At 42.4% G+C, this 22,656-nt stretch overlaps 1 protein-coding gene across 2 annotated transcripts; it reads right to left on the reverse strand.

Annotated features, from left to right (window-relative positions):
- Positions 1–6,149: 6,149 nt before the first annotated feature.
- PLP1 (proteolipid protein 1) lies at positions 6,150–22,415 on the reverse strand. Of its 2 annotated transcripts, none has more exons than XM_012436828.3 (7): positions 22,241–22,415; positions 13,375–13,561; positions 12,499–12,655; positions 11,152–11,320; positions 10,608–10,681; positions 9,433–9,498; positions 6,150–8,311 (listed from the first exon to the last, which is right to left on the reverse strand). In XM_012436828.3, the coding sequence occupies exons 1-7, from the start codon at positions 22,242–22,244 to the stop codon at positions 8,240–8,242; spliced, it is 729 nt and encodes a 242-aa protein (XP_012292251.1). In that variant the 5' UTR covers positions 22,245–22,415; the 3' UTR covers positions 6,150–8,239. The 2 variants fall into 2 exon arrangements, with proteins under 2 accessions (XP_012292251.1, XP_012292250.1); XM_012436827.3 differs by having other exon boundaries at positions 12,394–12,655; positions 22,241–22,414.
- Between the last annotated feature and the right edge of the window lie 241 nt (positions 22,416–22,656).

The raw sequence follows: 22,656 nt of genomic DNA on the forward strand, positions 1-22,656 counted from the left end.
TTTTGCATAACTGCAAAGTGAGACTGAAAAATTAACATAATTTATTGAGCACTGCCAATGTCATACTGCATCCATTTACATCTATGATTCTTTGTAAGTTACTGTTTTCAGCTATGACATCCATTCAAGCCAAGGGTCAGTTTAAACTGAACTCAGTATTCTAAAATGTTAAACTGTGATTTCAAAATTAATGAGGCATATTCGGTCACATCATTCTCACTAAAATATTAATAATATGTTTCAAATAATATATAAATTGTATATATAATCAAATAAAATATATTTTAAAATATTTCATATTTATCTTATACTTTTAAATGTTCTATTTTTCATGCTTTATAATGTGTATATTAGAACAGCAGTACATTAACATAATGTCAATATTCAAAGGATATGTTTAATATATATTTTTAATACATTTTATATAATTACACACAGCAAATCTGCTCAAATTTTCATATGCATACAAATCATCCTGGGATCTTGTTAAAGTGCAGTTTCTGATTCAGTGTGTGTAGGTCAAGCTGAGATTCGGCATTTCTAGCTAGCTCTCAGGTGATCCTTGTTCTAAGATCACACTTAGAGCAGCAAGATTATGAGGGGTATGGGCTCCAACATGATTTACTGATAGGATTGCACAATAAAAAATACTTGGGATGACTGGGAATTGACGGAGTACACTTCATTCAGGTTATCCCCTCTAACCACTGTTTCTCTCAGTACTATGAACAAATGTGAATCTGAAATAGGCAATGCTTCAAGATGGATCCCGAGTGGGTAAGTGTGTCTAAATTTTAAATAGAGCCAAGTGGCCATCTGCCAAGTAAAGGTCGGAGGTCTCAGGTTCCTCCAAAACTCTCACACCTCTGTCCAACTTTGGGACTTCCAGAGCTCACCTGAACCAACCAATCAGAGATCATCTGCCTTTACCAATCATGGCTTAGCTCCTTCAACCAATCAGGGCTCAGTTGACTTGACCAATCAGAGCTCAGTTCTATCAACTGATCAGAACTAGTAGAGTTTGAATACTTCATTTGCATAAACGTTTGCTATAAAAGTAGAACCCTCCCTTTGCTCTCTGGATCACACCTTCATTTTACACCTAAGTCTATGTGTCTCTGGTGTCCAAACTGTTCTCTGAAATAAAGTCCCTTTCCTTGGGGCTGGGAGCAGTGGCTTATGCTGTAATCCCAGCTCTTTGGGAGGGCAAAGTGGGCCAGAAATTCAAGACCAGCCTGGGCAACATGGCAAAACATCGTCTCTACAAAAAAAATTAAAAATTATTCCTGAGCATGGTGGCAGTCGCCTGTAGTCCCAGCTACTCTGGAGGCTGAGGTGGGAGGATCACTTGAGCTCAGGAGGTCAAGGCTGTAGTGAGCCAAGATTGTGCCACTGCACTCCAGCCTGGGCAACAGAGTGAGACCCTGTTTCAAAAAAAAGTAAAAAAAGAAAAATCTCTTTTCTCCAAATTCCTTTTTATTTTTAATAATTTTGTTTTGTTTTTTATTCAAGACAGGGTCTCAATCTGTTGCCCAGGATGGAGTGTAGTGGTACAATCACAGCTCACTGCAGGTGCAACCTCCAGGGCTATAGCTATACTCCTACCTCAGCCTCCAGAGTAGCTGGGACTACAGGCACTAGGTACCATGCTGGAGTAAATTTTTTTTTTTTTTTTAGTAGAGGTGAGGTCTCACTTTGTAGTCCCTTTTCAGAGAAATTTTGTTCACAGTACTGAGCTACAATGATAGTGGTTCTGCTCCCTGACAAATACCTGAATGCAGCTCATCTCTGCAGCTTTGCTAGTCAGCTGAGCCAGGATAGGATTAACATGCTCATGTGTAAACTGATGTGACCAACAAGGCCACATGCTCCAGCATGGAACTGAAGGATAATAGTTACTTCTGCCTCGTAAGACTGATGTGAGGATGAAATGAGATAAGATGTGTAAAGTAATTTGCAGACAAAGTGCTTGATAAAGTGCAGTTATTATTGTTGGAGGTAAAAGGCCACCCATGGTCTGGACCAAGATTCTCTTCAGGCAATTATTTTTGTTATTTTCATTATTATTATTATTGAGAGAAGGTCTCTCCTCTGTTGCCTGGACTGGAGTGCAGTGGCACAATCTCGGCACACTGCAACCTCCGCCTCCTGGGCTCAAGCATTCTTGTACCTCAGCCTCCTGAGTGGCTGGAATTATAGGCGTGAACCACCATGCCTGGCTAATTTTGTATTTTTAGTTTTGCCATGTTGGCCAGGCTGGTCTTGAACTCCTGACCTCAAGCTCAAGTGATATGCCCTCTTTGGCCTCAAAAAGTGTTGGGATTACAGGCGTGAGCCACCACACCCTGCCCAGACAATTATTTTGGATCTTCTTTAACAACAAGACAAACAGAGCATAAAGCATGACTTAAAATTTTTTAACCTGCAAATATTTTAAAGTAGTTGTAACCTGCTAAGCTATTAAAGACAAACAAACAACAATATACATGTAGGAGTTCCATAAGCACACATATATTACCTGGCTTTGAGAAATGTAATTTACTTTTGTCCTTTCAGATAAGCCAGCTGCAAAATATATCCTGAGGTACCTGCTTTATGGAATTATTCACACTATTCACCAACAGGAAGTTGGGAACATCTACTTAAAATGACTAATTTTTTTTTAGGAAAGCTGATATGTATACTTTCTTCCTAGCAGTAATTAGCTGAGCCATTTGTTTGCTAAGACCACTCTGAGCTTGTGATAATAATGTCATCTGCATATAGGAGAATTCTTATGTTTCTGTTCACTTTTTTTTTTTGATAATGTGGGCTGATTTCATATTTTGAGTCAAATGAGATTTCAACAAATTTCTATCTGGTACATGTTGAGGACATGGAAGGAAGCTTTGATTGCAAGAGTCACATTTCTCTATTGGGTTTGTTTTTGGTTTTTTGTTTGTTTGTTCGTTTGTTTGTTTTTTGAGATGGAATTTTGCTCTTGTCGCTCAGGCTGGAGTGCAGTGGTGCCATCTCAGCTCACTGCAACCTCCGCCTCCCGGATTCAAGTGATTCTTCTGCCTCAGTCTCCAAGTAACTGGGATTACAGGTGCCTGCCACCATGCTCGGCTAATTTCTGTATTTTTAGCAGAAACAGGGTTTCACCACATTGGCCAGGCTTGTCTCAAACTCTGACCTCAGGTGATTTGCCCTCCTTGGCCTCCCAAAATGCTCAGATTACAGGAGTGAGTCACCGCTCCTGGCCTCCCTATTGTTTTTTGAAGTTGGTCTACATGTGAATTCATCATCAACTAGAATTAAAACCATCTATACATTTTCAAATATCAGTTGACTTGATTGGTTTTAATATTGTAACCCTCAGCATCCCGCTTTGTAGTTTGCCTGTTTGATTTTTGAAAGGTAGGTTTTCACATAATATATAGAAGATCCATGAAGCTAGTTCCTTTGGAACCCGGAGCTGGATCACTTTCCATATTGGGGAGCAAAATAGTCCAAGCCTATTAAACATTTTTCAACCATTGCATTTATCTAAATACAGACTTGCATGTCTCTATCTTTTCTTTTTTTTTTTTTTTAACATGACTCTTTGTTTCTCATGGGACTGTGCAAGTTTCTCCCTGATTCTATCTTTTCCACTGTTTCTGGAGGATGTTAACCTCATTCTTCACCATGCTCCCTGTCACCCTTCCTACCCCATTTTGTCTTTAGTTGAACTCCATTAGGGCTGAGACCAGCTCTTTTATTCACCACTATAGCACACTTAGCATAATACTTGGCATAGAGAATTTATCAAATAAATATTTTTTGAGAGTTTGAGTAAAATGTTAAGAATAGATTTCCTTGGACTGATCCATAACAAGTAAAATACTCATTACCTTATGTGATATTTTCCCTTTAGAATAAAGTCAATCAATCCAAGAATGACAGAACAGGAGCACATAGACACCAAACTTTGTGAGACAACAAATACAACAAACATGTTTGCTTCTTTCAAACAAGTGAGTGAACAAGGAAAATCATTCCCAATGTACAGATATTGACTTGAAGTCCTTACCTGCTTATTGATGTATGAATGGCCAAGTATTGATTTTGTAAATATAATAATGAATATTTCTTTTGTTGCTTAATATTCAGCAAGTTAACTGTTAATGTCAAAATAGACACACTACCTGTGTTCACAGTTAAGGAAATCCAAACAGAGAAAGACTTTATATCTTTTCTGTTGTTGTTGTTGTTGTATAAATTTAGGGGGTACAAGTGCAATTTTGATACCTTGTATCTTATATTATCCTTCCTTGGCTTCTCAGATTTAGCCTGGGTAGAGACAAAAGGCCAGTCTGAATAGCTTGTGTTTATATCAATCTTGATTCATGTGCCCTCTGACTCTCCAAATGATTGAGTGGGTGGAAGCACGCACATGCATTGTGCCAATGTGTGCATAAATGCTGTCACATGTGAGGCAAGAAGCAGGGTGACATAGAAAGAGCAAGTCACAAGTTGTCAGGACTCTAAATTGAAGTTTTGTTTGTATCAGGGCCCTAAAAATCCAGAGCCATGTGAAGTCAAGGCCCTTAACCCCCACCTCTCCCACATACTGAGGGGAGAATTCAGATGCCCACTTCAGTCAGCCGGTCCTACTGCCTTTTGCACACTCCTTGCCTCCACTCCAGTTTACCCTGGGAGACCTTTCTGCTATGGCTGAATTTGAGAGAGATTCTTGAGTGTAATATCAAGTTTTGATCACCTTTCTACACACACAGCCCCCAAACGTGAACTTCCTGGTGTTTAACACAATACTTAGTAGTTTCTCAATGAATGTTCACAGAATGAATTAAGGAATGAACGAATGTTACTCTGGACAAAGCTGCAGCTTCCACATTCTGCGTAACTGCACTCAGTACTGACCCTGGAGATAGGAAAAGCAATACAACTGGTGCTATAAGAAAATGTTTCTTGTTTATACTGCTGCATCTTGATCCCTGGCTGATGTAAGCACAAAGAGAGCTCTTTCAGTTATAAAAAAGGAGGTTTATGGTGTGTGGGAGAGCTAAGAACAATGGGCTCAATTCATAGACTGGAGATGCTCTCAGCTTCTGAGAGCCTAGAAACTCCATCTATAGATCCGTCCCAGAGGGCAGAGCCAAATAAGGGCAGATGGAGAACATAGCTTTCTTGGGAACTGGCTTTCGGTTCCTCTGAAGCAAAAATACATTCACTCTGTAGCGCCCTGAATCAATTCTCCAAAATATGGTGCTGTGTCCCTGTTTGCCAGTGTCTCAAAATAAGTCCTTGTCATATTTTTATTCTTTTTGTCTTAAAATCATTCAACCAGACTCACTTGCAGAATATTAATTGTGGTTAAGCAGAAATCAGGAAATTAAATTGAAACTGCTTTAGAACGGAGCTTCTTAACTGATGACTGACTTGTCACCCCACCAACTAAAGATTTCTTTCTCTCCAATCATTTGCCAGCTGCAACTATGGGGCAATGAATCTGCAGCTGATTTTAAGTCAGCTTTCTTTAGGCTGGTCATCAGAGTGCTATCCAAGGGTGCCAAATTCTAACCTAGGGTTGTGAAAGGGCTTTACTGCTGTCTCCAGTGGGCTAGTGAACTGGCCATCCAGGGTGGTAGGTGTCACTAATTTATTTTAGTACTGCCCTGCCACAGCCTGTTACATTTACATTGCCTTTTTCATACCTGCTGTGTCCTTTAAACATGAAATCTTCCAACCAGTACTATCCAGATAAAACTAAATATTAGTCACGTATGAAGTACTAAGGGATCATTACTGGAATATCCAAACACCTTAAAGGGAAGGTGACAATAGCCTAAATCTAAATCTAAATGCACCAGGGACTAGGGCACCACTATGGTATTAACAAAGTTGCCATAGTTGACTCTGAACACTCTGAAACCCAACTTTGAAGAGAAAAGAAACCTAAGTAGGCAATAAATTGGTATCAATATCTGCATTCTAACACAAGCTCAGACATGTACTTACTGGATTTCTTTGGGCAAATTACTTTGCATCTATTTCTTAGTGTCTTTAACTATAAAAATAGAAGTAATCTATTCATCTACTATTTATTTCAGAGAAATGTTATGAGAATGACTTGGATGACCTGTTAAATGAATAAGCTCTTTGAACAAGGTACAATTATTACCTTTTTATTGTGAAGTCAAATAGAACAATTCACACAAAGGACACGATATTTGATTGAGAACATTCTTAATTTTATTTTCTTTAATTTTATAAAATACACTTTGTAAGATAAGTTTCTAAAAGTTTATCCTTTATGTGTGTTAAAATTGCAATTCTATATCAGAAATGAAGGAAATACTTTCAGTTGATTAACTCTCTTTGTGTGTGTATATATGTGTATGTATGCATGTGAGGTTTTCAGGGAAGGGTTGGTTATTCGTTATGTTATTAAATCAAAACAAAACACAAGGTACGGATTACTTCACTGTCCTTGATCTTGATTGGTTTCTTACAAAACATTTTCCCTCTCCTCCCTCTGTGCAGCCTGGAAGCTTATCTTGTACACTGATTTGAAAACAAGTATCAAGTATCTTTTTGTAAAGATCTTACATCTCCTTAAATATTGCTGAAACCAATTTGGGGGAAAAGAACAACACAACTCTTTACAACAAAAGAGCTGTAGTACAAATCTTTCCTTCAATTAAAACCAATCAGACTTTTGTTTAAACCCAAAGTTAACAAAAACAGGAAAAGACTAAAATCTGGGAGCTATTCAGGTTTCAAACTCTTTCTGCCTGTCCTTTTTCCTGGAAGCTTACCAACTGAATAGCTGATGACTGGTGCATTCTGTTATGCGATCTGTATCAGGAGAAAATAACCTTTATGTTAAACCTAACTCTTAACACACCAAGATAACATTGCAAGTAAAATCATTTTCCATTAGCTAGAAAGAACAATCAAACAGATTACTCAAATTGAGATTCAAATTCACCAAATCTGTTTCTGCAAAGGCAGAATACTTGTAGAAAATTGCAATAGGTTCATCTAACTAGCCAATTTTTAATATCATTTGTAATGCTTAATGTCCAATTTTCCTATTTTAAAAAAGTCATAATCAAAGAATTATTCTCCAGACATTTCTGATGCAACCGCAAATAAGTAATAAACAAATTGGAATACACAAAATGTGCGACATTCTAAAACACATCAAGATCTTCAAATCACCTCCGATGACTAAATGGATAATACCCCACGAAAAGAGCACCATTGTGAAGATATGACAGAGGCCAGAGTACACAACTAATTAACAGAAAAAAAGACGTGCTATCCAAAGAGTTATCTATCCTGTGTCTACCAGAGGGCCATCTCAGGTTACACCATTAGCCACCAGCAACTGCTGCTCCTTAGGCCAGTCTGTTTTCATGTAAGCTAGTTTCCTTCTATTCTCAGCTCCTTGGAAACCACGGGGTTGTCATGGTAGCTGTTATCAAGGAGAAGGGAGTAAAAAGATGCTGACAACACCCTGTTTCTCTTCCCTAACGAGGTGTAAGGCCAGATGCCCCCTTCGTCTACACAGACACTACGCTCCCTTATGCTGTAAGTAAGGTTGGCTGAATTAGGGCTTTGGTAGTCCATCGCCACCGGGGTCAGTGCTCTCTTTCTGTGGGTGAAAGATCCTTGCTTTGACCCCCTTCTCCCAGCTGCAATAGGCAGATTTGGGCAAACACTCTTACTGGTTTTTCTGACATTCCTTTTTCTTCTATCTTCAGTGGTAATAGGGAGACCAGAGTGAGTTCTCTGTTTTGTACACCAAAGAGAATATATTTGGCCCCTACAGATGGCAAGGGGACCAAAGACATTCCTTCTCTGTACCTGAGCATCTTTCCTTCCACTTTGTTTCCATCAGTGGAAGCACCCTTTGAGAAGAAATTACTTTCTGATCCTCAGGAGATGCTTGAAAATTCAATTAGAGCCTCCATTCCTTTGTGACTTGCAGTTGGGGAGTCATCTTCTTAGGCATTTCCCATTTCTAGCAGGAACCAGCTGTGAAGCAAAATGACTAAAAGAGGTACATAAGAGGGGAGAGTCCACAGAGAGACCTTAATCACTGCAAGACTCTCCTTTCTTGTTACACTCATCATATAAGAAGAGGGCCAGTCAGTGGCAAAGGCAAAGAGTTAAGATGGGAGACGCAGTATTGTTGGCTGTGTGGTTAGAGCCTCGCTATTAGAGAAAGGGGGATTTTTACGGGGGATCAGAACTTGGTGCCTCGGCCCATGAGTTTAAGGACGGCAAAGTTGTAAGTGGCAGCAATCATGAAGGTGAGCTGTAGGGAACAGAAGAGAGAATGTTAATGAGAGTAGAAAAGACAACGCTCCCTCCTCAAATCCCTTTGGGAATGAGGAAGGATGAAATAAAATCATAACAAAATAAGGGAAAAACCCATGTTCTGCAAAAAGCAGTAAGTCCCAGGCTTGGCTTTCTCCATATACACTTGACTGGAAGTCCGATGTCTCTGCGGCATTTCCTTCCGATGGCCCAGGCCCAGAGAATCAAATCCTAAAGATTTATTCCACACCTCTGGTCTAGCACTGAGTTTTCATCGGGGAAGTGAACAGTATTTGGGCTTTGCCATATCCACATGTCTGAGTGACTCGGAGTCATAGGGTGCTTGCTGTAGACACACAGCTACATCATGCAGTATAGCCCTCCCCTGCTTAATGAATCAATTCATTTTACAAGGTGAGAAATTACTTAAGTCTGTATAGAAGCCTCAGCAGTAGGGGCCAGGAATTCTGTGAGCTCATCTTGTCTGATCACTGTTTATACAATGACTTCAGATAAATCACTTTACCCTTCAGTGCCTTAGGTTTCTGATCTGCACAATGAGCACAATACATTCACAGGTCAGTGTAACACTATCAGCAAGACCTGGGACATAGCATTGTATTATAGTCATAACAATTCTGATAATGTTAGGAGGTCCCCCAGCATTTCCACATGAGTAAGCAAATCCATTGGAGAGTATCCAAGGTAGATTCATATTGATAGTATATGGAATTCCAGGCTATAGCAAGTCATGTTTCATGTTTCAGTGTTTTGTCACTGATCTGATCACAATGTATTCAGAATTAACTATAATTTATGACTGCAAAGCACTTGGCAACATTACACAGTCTATAAATACTAAATATTATCATTCGTGTCTATGAATCTCTTACCTCCTCTTTCCTCATACCACTTTTCTTGTTCCTATCTAATTTGTTATGTTTTTCCACCTTGCCAATGCCATTAGAAGTACAGAGGCTCTACCCTTTGCTATCTTCCCAGAAGCTTCTCTCCAGCATTTCAAGGATGGAAGCAGACTATCTTCTTGCCTTTCAGAATAGCTGTACCCACACTATCTCAGGCCTATTTACTTGCCAAGATCATTCAAAGTCAACTCACCAGGGAAACCAGTGTAGCTGCAGCCCCCACAAATGCAGCAATAAACAGGTGGAAGGTCATTTGGAACTGCAGGAAAATGCAAGAGGAAGAACTGTTTCTTGCAACAGTAATAATATGCCCCACTGTAAATCATGAATACAGCTTTCTGAATGTGTTGATACCTTTCTTGTAAGCAAATTCTACATTTCTATCTAAGTTTTCACTTCCCTAAGTGTGGGCCTCCCAGTTTTCAGTGTACATCATAGCACCTGGCCCCATAACACCCAGAACACAGAATACTCATGAAATAGTATGGTGCTCCCCAATAACTAACTGGTTCCCTACAGTTGTGCCTAGGGGCCCAAATTTAAAGTCAACATTTTGTTTTCAAAGAAATAATTTACTGTCTTTCTCCCCAGGGCTTACTTTTAGTGTCCTGATTCTTTTTTTTTTTTTTGAGACGGAGTTTCGCTCTTGATACCCAGGCTGGAGCGCAATGGCGCGATCTCGGCTCACCGCAATCTCCGCCTCCTGGGTTCAGGCAATTCTCCTGCCTCAGCCTCCTGAGTAGCTGGGATTACAGGCACGCGCCACCGTGCCCAGCTAATTTTTTGTATTAGTAGAGACGGGGTTTCACCATGTCGACCAGGATGGTCTCGATCTCTTGACCTCGTGATCCACCCGCCTCGGCCTCCCAAAGTGCTGGGATTACAGGCTTGAGCCACCGCGCCCGGCCCCTGATTCATTTGTATATAATATATATTCTCAGTACAGTGCTTTCCTTTTCAAATTTACTTATTTTACCTCTCATTTGAGATAAAAAAAAGTTCCAAACTGAAAATGTTTTTATAAAACCTATGAATGTCTCTGCGCACAGTTCATTTTCTTGATATGGTGTTTAACTAACGGAATGAAAATTTTCATCTAGGGGATTTTGCCATTAGGCTTTATCTTTACCTAAAGCTACAAACTTCTCTTTTAAGACAGGAAGTCTTTCTATGGGGCTCTAGGGAAAACAAGTGTTTTACCTTCTATGATCATTGGCTCAGGCATACTTAGCCAATATTTTGTAGAAGGCAATCTGGTAATTCAAAATCCAGCAAAGAGAAACTTTTAGTCTTTGAAATTGAAAGCTATGGGTATAATTTTATGGTATTACCCACTCTGTTGTAAAATAACCCAAATAACCCACTCACCTCAGCTGTTTTGCAGATGGACAGAAGGTTGGAGCCACAAACCTTGCCAGGGAAAGAATTCCATGGGAGAACACCTAAGTAAGACACAAAAATCAACCAGGGGAAGCTTTATGGAGTTACGGGGCCACATGGAGACTTTCCCCCAGAGCCCTTCTTCCATCTCTAATTATCCTGGCTGTAAAGTTGGATTCTACCAACAATCAGGATCCTCTTTTCTACAGGTTTACAAAAAAGAGAAGACAGTATTGAACACTGGTTAAACCTTGTGTTTGTTATTGAAATTTGCTGCTTTGGGGTTCAGAACAGCAATTAACTAGAGTAGGCCAATGTGAATGGCCGAGAAAATTCCCATCACCTCCAAGTTCCCTTCCCAGGGAATAAACCTCTCTGGTTTCAGTAGGGAAGGATTAATAAACTAAGACCCAGGCATTCATCATCTTATCTTTTTCTCATAATCACCACCCTCCTTACACTAAGAAAATAACCAAACATACTGTGCTTCCATAGTGGGTAGGAGAGGCAAAGCACCCGTGCCCTAACTCACCATACATTCTGGCATCAGCACAGAGACTGCCTATACTGGCAGAGGTCTTGCTGGGGAAGGCAATAGACTGGCAGGTGGTCCAGGTGTTGAAGTAAATGTACACAGGTATAGCAGAGCAGGCAAACACCAGGAGCCACACAACGGTCAGGGCATAGGTGATGCCCACAAACTAAAATGATTGACATGGGGTGGTTAGAAATCAGTATCAGTCTGCAGATGTAGAAACACAAACTGGGAGATCCTGGACTGGCGTGTGCCAGACATTAAAACCAGATTCCAGGGCTCTCCCCAATTAAATTAGTGAGCAGGGCACCTCTGCCAAGGGTCATTGGCAGTATCTACTAGAGAACTGGCCCCAAGTGTGATGGAGGGTGGGGGGAATAGGTAGGGGAGGAGTGAGGAGGATCCCTGGGTTAGAGAGGCTTCAGGGGATGTTTCTGGGCAGATAAGGTGTAAAGAAATCAAAACAGATCTTGAAAGAAAGTCGTGCCGTTTTATGCCTTAGGCTGAGCTTAGAAAATGTTCCTTGCCACAGGAACATTTTTGTTCCCTAGTCATTGAACAAAGCCAATAGGAGATTAAAATTTCAGATACAAAACCTTTCTAAGCTAACTGCTGGCCACAAAAAGACATTGCTAGAACCCACACATGTTCAGCCCCCAAAGGATCTTTAACTCCAGATACTGAAAACCAATGTGCACCCCACTCAAAGCATGGATAACCCTCAGACAACGATAAAACATTGAACATGCAGATCTACTCCAATTTCCTCTGGGACCTCCAACAGTGCAGGATCCCAGAATATGGTAAATTTCACCTTGGAGTCAATTATTTAATTTTTATTATCGATCCTCCTTCTCAGATCAGGTGCCCAAGTCTCAATCTCACGAGCAGTATTTTAGACTCTTGTCCAGTTATATCCACTCTTGTGGCCCCTGCTAGGAAGGGAGTAAAGGGATACCAACAGGTGGCTTAGAAATGGTCTGATTGTACAAAGCATCCTACAAAACTTATGCTTTCCATTTTGAGAAGAAATTTGCTTAGGGAACCTTTGAAAGGTGAGGCTAAGCCAGCTGGGCACCACGTTCTTCCTGATCTTCTCGTTCGGCTGCAGCCATCGCTTCCTCACTCAAATGCCAGGCCCCTAGAGAGGACCCAGCCTTGGGTGGGGACGAGGCCACAGACTCACGCCCAATTTTCCCCCACCCCTTGTTATTGCCACAAAATCCTGAGGATGATCACCTTGTCGGGATGTCCTAGCCATTTTCCCAAACAATGACACACCCGCTCCAAAGAATGAGCTTGATGTTGGCCTCTGGAACCCCTCCCCTTCTGGCCCCCTGTTACCGTTGCGCTCAGGCCCTTGCCGCAGATGGTGGTCTTGTAGTCGCCAAAGATCTGCCTGACTGCACCGGTGGTGTAGAAGCCCTCAGCCAGCAGAAGGGCCCCATAAAGGAAGAAGAAAGAGGCAGTTCCATAGATGACATACTGGAAGGCATGGATCCTGCATTAACAGGGAGATGAAAGAGACCAAGGAATCTTATTAATTGAAGACCCAGCTCCTTTACCCACATAAATGAGGTATACACCAGAGCAGGCACCTTAACAAAGCTAGGGATTCTCTAGAGGAATCACCAGGTTCCTCCTGCATACTTTTACCTTATCTTTGTTGAAATAAGTGAAGACAGGGTGTATGTGATTGGAAACATATGATCTTCCCACCACATCTTGCTTACCCTGTGACCTGGAGAACCAGGGACCTACTCTCCCTGCCTGACCCTTCAGACACGCCACCTCACAGGAGTGGGGAGCTAGGTATGAAGAAAGGTGGGTGAAGGAATAGGAGCCTAAGTTGTTCTAGGAACAGGAGAGGCTTAGTGCCTCCCTTGGGTTCTCCATACCTACCACTGTGGAGGCTCCAACTTGGGCAACATTAACCACACGTAGCAGAAGTCAGAACACGTGTGAGAAAACAAGGGGGCTGGGAGAGGCTGGCAGTCAGGCAGGCAGGCAGGCAGGCAGACCTCTCCTTTCTGAATCTGGCAATTTCCCCACATTTGAGGCTTTGAATGTGGAACAGGAGAAATCTGCACAGAGGGAAGACTCAGGGATCCTGTCTGGCTCCACACATCCCCTAGTTACTAAGATATTAGAGTACTGTATCTCCAGGATGGAGAGAGGGAAAAAAAAAAGATGGGTCTGTGTGGGAGGGCAAGTACTTACACATTGATGAGATACTCATAGTCCTGGTAGTTTTTGGAGAAATAGGTCTCAATTAGCTTTTCTGTGCCAGTGAGGGCTTCATGTCCACAGCCACAGAACAGTGCCACCCCAAAGAAACACAATCCAGTGGCCACCAGGGAAGCAAAGGGGGCCCCTACCAGACATCTTGCACAGCACTCTAACAAGCCTGGGGAAGAAGAAGGGGAAACAGTCAGGCACATCCAGTAGGTAGCTCATGCCACTCAAACCTCTCTTCCAGGCCAGCCAGGCTCTGCACTTACAGCCTTGGAGATAGTGGGCACCCCAGAGTCAAGAAGCAGGAGCAACTAAGGGTTTTGGCTTTCAGCATGTGAGATCGACCCAGAATCCTTATGTTGTTTCATTCATGAAAATAAATCCTTGGCCGGGCGCAGTGCCTCACACCTGTAATCCCAGCACTTTGGGAGGCTAAGGAGGGTGGATTACCTGAGGTCAGGAGTTTGAGACCAGCTTGGCCAACATGGTGAAACCCCATCTCTACTAAAAATATGAAAATTAGCCAGGCATGGTGGCGCATGCCTGTAATCTCAGCTACTCAGGGGGCTGAGGCAGGAGAATCACTTGAACCCAGGAGGTGGAGGTTGCAGTGAGCCGAGATTGCGCCATTGCACTCCAGCCTGGGTGACAAGAGCAAGACTCTGTCTCAAGAAAAAAAAAAAAGGAAAGAAAGAAAATAAATCCTTACCTTTAATTCCCAGAATTTTTAAAAAATATATTTAACAAACAATAATAATTCAGCAATTCAAATAGCAAGTCAGAGAGATTATGAAATCAGTCCCTCCTTTCTTATTGCTCTGGTCTGTTTGTTTGCTTGCTTATTTTAGTCATTCATCAACTATTCATGAAATACTCACTATATGCCCAGCATTATGGTGGGTGTTGTATGGGATATGAAGAGAGAAAAGACACAGACTCTGCCATATGGCAGTCTTTAGTTTCCCGAGGAAGATTTAGCTGGATAGACCTAATATTTTCAACTAACAATTTAGGCAGCCAACTAAGTGGTAACAGAGGGTAGATGCACTTGCAGTTCCAGGAAGGGATGAGTGCAGGCCAGAGATTCTGGTATTGTCAGACAGGATTTTAGCCTGAAGAGCATTCCAGGTGAAGGAAACTGGAAATTGCATGCTCCTGGATATTTTTGAGCCATCGTGTGTATTTGTTGCAAGGAATGCTTGATTCTTCTTAGTTTACATATGGGAGGAGCAGTCCAAACAAGAGGGAGCTAGCATAGGACAAGAAATGAAAATGGGAGGACTGCTTTACTCACAATAATAAAAACATGGGCTTAATGATTTTTGGACACTTTGCATGGTGGTTTTGTCCTCCTATAGTGCAGCTTGGCTAACGTCCCCACCCTCAGTTCTACACTGAGATTCTGTCAAAACAGCTACAAACAGACTTTATACAAAGTCAGCAAAGCATGAAACATCTTTCTGGCACTAGGAGAACACACCAGGGCCTGGGAACACATGTGTCTTAAAGTGCTAAGAGTCCCTGAGATCCCCAGACCTGGTATCCCAGGCCCCACGCCAGTGTTGCTGAGAAACAGGAAAGGCACACAAGAAGTCACAGACTCTGAAAGCAGCTGTGTTCCAAGTACTAGTCCCATGCTCTAAGATGTCATATGGAGTGCACCTTAGCAAATGCCAAGTAGATGACTGACTAGATAGGGAAAAGAATGGCTTCCTCTGGCCTCTCAGCCAGATCCCTAAAATGAAAAAGAAATGAGAATGTTAAGCTCTTCAGAAAAAATGTCTTAATTCATATGTATGTGTGTGTGTTTATATATATATATGCATATGTATATATGTATAAATATATATGTGTGTATATATATATGCTCAATGATTTTATATATCTATAAACATAGTACACATATGCACACACACAAATACTCAGCAAATGTGCTGGGAAGCTGCTATTTTTGAAGAAGCATGTTGTGACAGCTTGTACAATAAAAATAACTTGTACTAATTTCTTAGGCTTGGATTTTTTTATTCAAGTTCTCCAAGCCACACTCACTTGTCTATAGGGTACCAGGGAAGGGGAACTCCTTTGCTTGATTCTGTTAACATTAGTACAGTTTGTTTTTAGCCCCAAGAGCTTGAACACCTGGTGATTTGCGTGGCTGAATTGCATCAATGTGAACAGATTTGGAAAGACCAAATTATCTCTGTGACAGGAAAACTGAGGCAGAGGCATTTGCCTCTATTCTCAGAGCCACAAAAGGAGTGAGTCCTATTACCCACCATATCCTGAAATGACAGCCCTTCCCTGGCCATCAAAGAGCCTCTTCTTCAAAGACACTTGTGTGTCACACCAGAGATGAGGCTCAGAAGCCCAAGCCAAACAAAGTAAGCAGCTAACATTTGAAGCAGAACTTCCTTTTCCAAGAACTAAAGCACTGCTGCCAGAAAACTTGGCCTCTATGAGAAGCAATCTGTAGCTGTGGTGCTGTGAGTGGAGGCTGGACTTTACTCAAGTTTACTCAGCATGAACTTTGCAAAAGTGCTTGGGAAGAGTGTCTTTTCAGAGCTGGCCCATGCGTGTGTCTCTGTGTGTACACATGCACGTGCATGCATGTGTACAAATGTGCACATACACACGTGTGTACCATAGAGAAAAACATAACTGAAATTGATTGTTGCTCTCAGAAAACATTCCAGAAATTGATCTTTCTCTTTCTTAATATGTTGAGATACAAGATTCATCCTATAAGTCAAGAAAAGGAGCTTGGAAGTAAACAGTACTGCCATTTTCCTTCTCTGCCTATCCAACTCCTCCCCACCCCCAAACTCTTAGACTCTTCTAGTAAAGAACGTCTCTGAAGCCTGGGGATGGGGGGAGAGGAAGGGAGGAAGGTCAGTGACCCCACTGTTCCCTTTCTCCCCAGCACAGGGTCAGGGCTTGGACAGAGCCCTCCATAGCTCCCCCGGACAAAGAAGCCTTGTTCTTTCCTGAGATCTCAGGAGCCTGATTGGTATTCCACAGGGGCCTGCAGTCCTGGGGGTGGGGAGGGGGTCAGACCCAGGGAACAATGGCAGGACTGTTTGTTTAGCACAGGGTAAGAAGAGCCATCCACCCTAGCAAGTGACCATCTTGGGGCTACCCACTCACCCCAGCATTTTCATCTGGGAAGGGCTAAGTGGTTGGGCAGGTATGGTCTGGGATGGAGGAACTTGAACTCTTGCTAGTCAAAAGAGAATTCCACTTTAAGCTTTAGCTGATGCCCCCTCTAGGGTTGCAGAGATGAGAGGGAAACAACCTCTTGAGTGTATCTGATCCCTTAGTCATCATCCAAATAACCTGAGAGTGTCATGGACTGTGTTCTTACTGGAAGATAAAGGGCTAAGCCTTAGGAGCAATTCTGAGTCACCAGATCATAGCCTTTCTTTTTACATCCATTTTTCCTCTATTTTCTTAGCATTTGAATAACTTAGCATCCCCTTTTCTGCTCCACTACTGCTCAAAGCAAGGGACAAAAAGGAAGTAGGCTTTAATAAGTTTCTAATGTAGAGTCTGAAATAAATGACTTCAGATAAATCTATCACTATTGAGCTATAAACAATTCAGCAATATTAGCATAAGCATCAGATGTCCATCTCTTCACAGCCTAGATGAAATGTTTACTTTGGGGGCATTTAAATTCAGCAGAAGTAAAGAGTCTCAGTCAGTCTGTCCAAGCAAAAATCAGATTTTAGATTCTAACTGAGAAAAACTCAGAGCCTACAAGAAATTATTTTTTCATCAAAGTAGTTGGCAATCAAAGCATTCTGAGAAAGGTCCATTGGGCTCCCTTTGATTTTTCACAGTCCAAGAAATGTCCTTGGGTATGTGTGAACAGTAGCCTAAAGCCACAGGTTCTCCATTTCAGAACCCCTCCTGGTTGAAAGGGTGTGAGTTTGATCAAGAAGGCTGGAAGGGATTCTAGAGAAGAAGTTCCTTGGCTCTCTCAAGAGACATTCTCACATTTCCAGTCTAAGTACAGACTGTGAGATGGTAGAGTTGGCATAAAAGAACCATATAGTAATAACATTTCCCAATGCAACTCAATCAGATTAAACCGCCTGACTTTGATGAAAGGTCATAGAGAAAAATAACAATCCCCTCCAGTGTTTTCCTTTCATTTCTGTTTATGTGAATTCAGTATAAGCATTAAGCACTCTAGCAGTGACACAGACACTAGGAGAAACAGAAGGGAATTGAAAGGCCAGTCCCTTTCTTTAGAAAACTTGCAATCCTGTTGGGGAGAACAAACGTATGTCTGTGAATCAAAACCCAAAGCTACCTATAAGCAAGTGTTAAAATGGATATAATAAAGTTGTGTGGGCAAAAGGTAAGCAAAGGGAAAATATCAGATCATGGTTGGCTACATTTGTATACAAACTTCCAAAACAAGCCTAATCAATCTGTGACAGAACTTAAAGCCCTTCTCACCAGTGCTCTTCGCAGGGGTCTGACAGAGATCAACAGGACTGATGAGACTCACACAGATCCACGTTCATCAAGGGACTGTGTTGATTCTGATGCTGTCCCTTTAAACAGACGCCAAGAGCTCCCAACTCTCCCTCCCTCCTTTCTCATGCCCTGGGCCCGCCTCAAGTACCAGCTCCATGATGGAAATTCAATGTGAATCTGGGAACTCATCAAAGGAAGGAGAGGAAGGGCTTTCATCGAAAGAAATGGTAGAAAGAGACCAATTGTACCCTGCACAATTCCCAGCCTGTCCCTTGAATCCAGCTGACAAAGGGAGAGATAGAAGAACCCTATACAATAGAGCTAAACAACAGGCAGGCTCATTGAGTGAGAAAGTGGCCCCATCTCCCTAGGTCTCGAATCTGCACTACAGTCTTACCCTCCTCCCAGAACCCACCCCTTAACCTCACCCCATGAACAGAGGCCTCCTTGATCAGGGCCTACAGCAGTTGATAAGGCCGAAATGCTAGAGCAGCCGTGACTGGTACTAGGGATGGATGGGGATCAGTGGGTGGATTCTAGGAGTAAAACAATAATCATCAAGAGGTGCCAGAGACAAACAAAGACTTTTGCTTCTGGCCTCATCCTGGTTAGACAATGCCCTGCCTATAATCTTGTCTTTCCTACATGTCCCTTGTGATATCAGCACTTATATACCACATTCAAGTGCTGGAAAAGAGTCCCAAAGCCTCTGTGGCCTGGGAATCCAAGCCTGCTGGACAGTCAAGTCATGTGGACAAGGTTAAGTAAAAAGGAATCTCAGCCTCCTCTTTGGTCCCCTTTTAGTATTACCACGGCAACAGCATCTGGACCATCTTGTTTCCTATACTCCCTACTCCTCTTCAGACACACACTCACACACACACACACACACACACACACAGAATGAATGATGTACACATTCCAATTTATGTACAAGCATTGGGAAGCTGAGGTAAGACTTTGATTCTTAAAACTTATCCTTGGCACATTGTCTCCACCTTGCCCACGAATGGGAAGATGAAAGAGAAGTAACTGGTACTAGAGATAATAGTAGCCATACCTTGTTCCTCAGGTCATTCTCCCACCATTTCCCCCTCTCTCCTTGGTTACAGTGTGAAGCTGATCTGGGGAACCTTATTCTCTTCCTTGGAACTCTTTTCTAGAGCCCTGCTTAGCAGACAGCTCAGAGGCCAGTGCAGAGCTGAGAGATAACCCTCAGGGCCATTTTGCAGTAGCTAAGAGGGATTAATCAATCAGCACTTGCTGCACTTTTGAAGTAGGTCTGGCACTGAGTAGGCTCTGAAAGCAGAAAATGAAGGGAAAGCTGTTCCATTCACCTACCATGACTGCTGTGACCCTTCCTGATCATGTCACTGTCCTCATTTGATCTTCTCTAGACCTGAAGTGCTGTGGGCAGAGAAAGCATTTCTACTGTTGCTTTCTTTCAAGACAAAGAGCTGTACCCAGGGGATGCTTTCAAGGCTTCAGGGTGATAGACAAAAGCAGTGGGGAAAAGTGATGTTACTGGCTGGAGTTCTACTTTAATGGGTTTGAAGACTATATTTCCCCTCCCACCCACCTCCCAGGGTTGAGGGTGTTATTACTCAGATCACTCTGAGAGAGCAGTTCTAGTTGTCAGGCTGTTAAGTAAACTTTTGGCTTTCCTAGCTCAGAGCCAAGGCAAAGACCCCCTAAAGCAGGGTATATCTTTCAATCTGCCTGGCTCTCCAAGAGCTCCTCTGGCTCTGCACAGCCAGAGAGAAGTGAGGTGGGGAAGGCTGCACTTGATTATTTTAGTCAGCGTCTCCAGGAAGACTAGTGAACATGAACATGAACATGAACATGAACATGAACATGAACATGAACATGAACATGGTGGTTTGGATCTGGTTTATTTTTGGATCCTGGCATTCTTGGCGCATTTGTGCCATTTTGATGGGATTCATTTAGTCTTCGGGCATTTTATAAAACTGGACCCCCGCTCTGCTGCCACACTTTTTGCCTGGGCTACACCCACTTACTCCAAGCCAGCCAAAACTACACTGCTTGGCAAACAGCCACTTTTGGATGAAGGCATCACAGTCTGGTTACCAGGGTAACAGCCACTGTTCTCAGACGACAACAGGCTTACAGACAACGTTTTGCTGTTCAATAATGGCATTGTGTTACTGAACAGAGAATAATCAGCTACTGCTCTTTGGCTCCTTTCCGGTTCCATCGTTATCCCAAAGACTCACTTGGAACATTCCCATTTCAATCAAGGCAAAATTTAATAAGCTATCATTTTCCCCATAAACCTTTTGCGCAGACACTACTGAATTAGTGTTCCTCTTTGCTTCCAATCCTAAGGGATTCTATATGGTTGAGGTAGTAAGTTCTCTGTTTCTGGAGGTGATTAAGCAGAGGCTGTATAAACGTTTAATTAGTTGTTGTAAAAATGAATCCCATACTGAAGGTTGGTTCAGACAACTTCTAAAGTTCCTTCCAATCTCAGATTCCATGATACAATGTGTTTACTGCAATTGTTGAACAGCAGTGCACTCCACTTCAGAAGTAGTGGCAGTCCCGTACCTTGTTAGAGATGGTCTATAATTCAAAGTATTTTAGACACTCTGTTATTGAATAAATGAAAACTCAGTGGCTGCTCCATCATATGTACCTGGCCCAAGTATCATCCACCCTTAGGAGCTGGGAACCAATGTGCATCCTCAATCGTGCCCTTATCTGTGGCAATCTTCCTCTGGAGGAAATCACCCAGCCTCCATAACAGGTAACTGTCCCTGTGGTCACCTTGTTTGTTCCTACCTTTCCTCAGGGATTTCATCCTCTGAGGAAGTAATATTCAACATCCTTCTTTACTCCCTCTCTGTTTTTAATGCACAACCTAGTCAATCAGCTGGGCTGATATTAGATAGGGTTCTTGATGTTACCCAGGGCAGGAATTGAGTTCCTCCAACATTCACCTCTCACCTGGCCACACTTAATTGGTCAAATGATTCTGATCTAAGCACACAAAGAAAACCCAACCATCCCAGAAAGAGGAAGAGTCAGCCTGTATACACATTATTGTCTAATAGTAGGTGTTATCATGATTTACAATTGTTATAGATCTTGCCCATTTTCAAAGGACTTCCACATTATTGTTACTTGATTCTTACAACCCTGAAAATAGACAAAGTAGTTATTGCTATCTCCATTTTCCAGATGAGGAAATGGTGATTCAGTGACCTGCCCAAGATCACGCAGTTCATAAGTAGCAGATCTGGGATTTGAATCTGATTTTTCTGATTCCTTGTCCAGTGCTCTGCCCTCCTATTTTACCTCACACATGCTTCAAAGTGTTCTCTCAGTATTTCATGATGAAACACCTAAAGGCTGAACCAGATCAATTTAATTGCAAATTGATCTCTGTGGATGCTATCTACTGGGTGCTACATTTGACAGGGAATACATGGGACAACTGAGTCTCATTTCATTTAGGATGTGTTTAAGCTGCTATCTGTTTTGTCGAATGTGAGCAATCTCTATATGACTCTGTGGAGTCCCATAGGGACAAAGACCCTTGTGCTCTGCACACCTTACTCTGAGTAGAAACTAACACCAGAACTTCATAGCTTCTGTCTTTGTTCATGGAACCTAGAAAAGCCCTCAATACTCAACCAACTTAGCAAGAGCCCTAATATCCCAGCAGCCTCCTTGTCACAGCAGAGAGCCCTTAGGAAAGCTATGTCTGTGATATTTGTTAGAAATGGTCACCCCTATATGTGCACACACACACAAAAGCACATACACACACACTCCTACCCATATTTGTTTCCCATGGTCAAGCCATTGAGGACTTTATTTCATTTCCTGAACCTGGCAATGGCCTCCTCAGCCATGGCCAAGCCTGAGTCCAGCTCGTCCGACCCCCAGCTTCCTACTGATGTCAAACGTAGTTCAAAGATTGCATCAAGCAAGCAGTTATTTTGTACATCTGAGGTCTAGACAGTGCTCAGTGGCCTTCAGCAGAACCAAGAGAGCAAGCTGACCCAACCGTTACCAGGGCCTTGGAACCAAGGGAAAAGAGAAGATAGAGGGAAGTGAGGGGGTAGGAGGACACATGACCACATCCATCCGGCTGGGCACTCTCCAGAGATCTGTGTGACTCTCCACGTGCTGCTGGAATTCTTTGGTAATAAAGCATCATGCTCAGTACAGCAAAGAAGGAGTTAATCTAACTGAATGTTAAGGAATTTAAAAAGAAAACAAGTGCCAAAACACGACTCATTTAAACCATTGGAACCCCCGAACCCCAAAGTTGGAAATTCTCTTGCGAATTCCTGTGTCTGCTTGAATCTTCAGTGCTAAAGTTTTTGAAACTTACCCATGTCTTTGGGACTCTGACTCCAATTGTAGCCGGCTGACTAGTCTGCTTTGTGGCTGACTTTGTTCAGCTGGAAGGATCCTGGTCTCTCCAGTCTCCTTCTTCGGTCTTTTACTTTTTCTCTCTGAGTATCTTTGTCCTCTTCTCCTGCAATGAAAAGGGCTTTCTGATTGACAGCCAACCCCCTTAAAGGGACAGGCTTGCTTTCCTCCTCCTCTCCTCCTCCCCTTCTCCTCCCCTCGTCCCCACCTCCTCAGGGATACTCCCTTTTCTAAGGGCTCCATCTTCTCTTTCTGCCTTTCACTGCCAATTGTTTCATTTTCTTTGTTTTTCCTTTTTTCCCTAAGGCTTGCCTGGAATTTCACTTTGCTGCAGAGACATCTGGAAATGTGGATTGAGGGTGGAAATAAAATGAA

Source organism: Aotus nancymaae, unplaced genomic scaffold (genome assembly GCF_030222135.1).
Source record: "Aotus nancymaae isolate 86718 unplaced genomic scaffold, 86718_ANA_hifiasm-v0.15.2.pri h1tg000004l, whole genome shotgun sequence".
NCBI lineage: Eukaryota > Metazoa > Chordata > Mammalia > Primates > Aotidae > Aotus > Aotus nancymaae.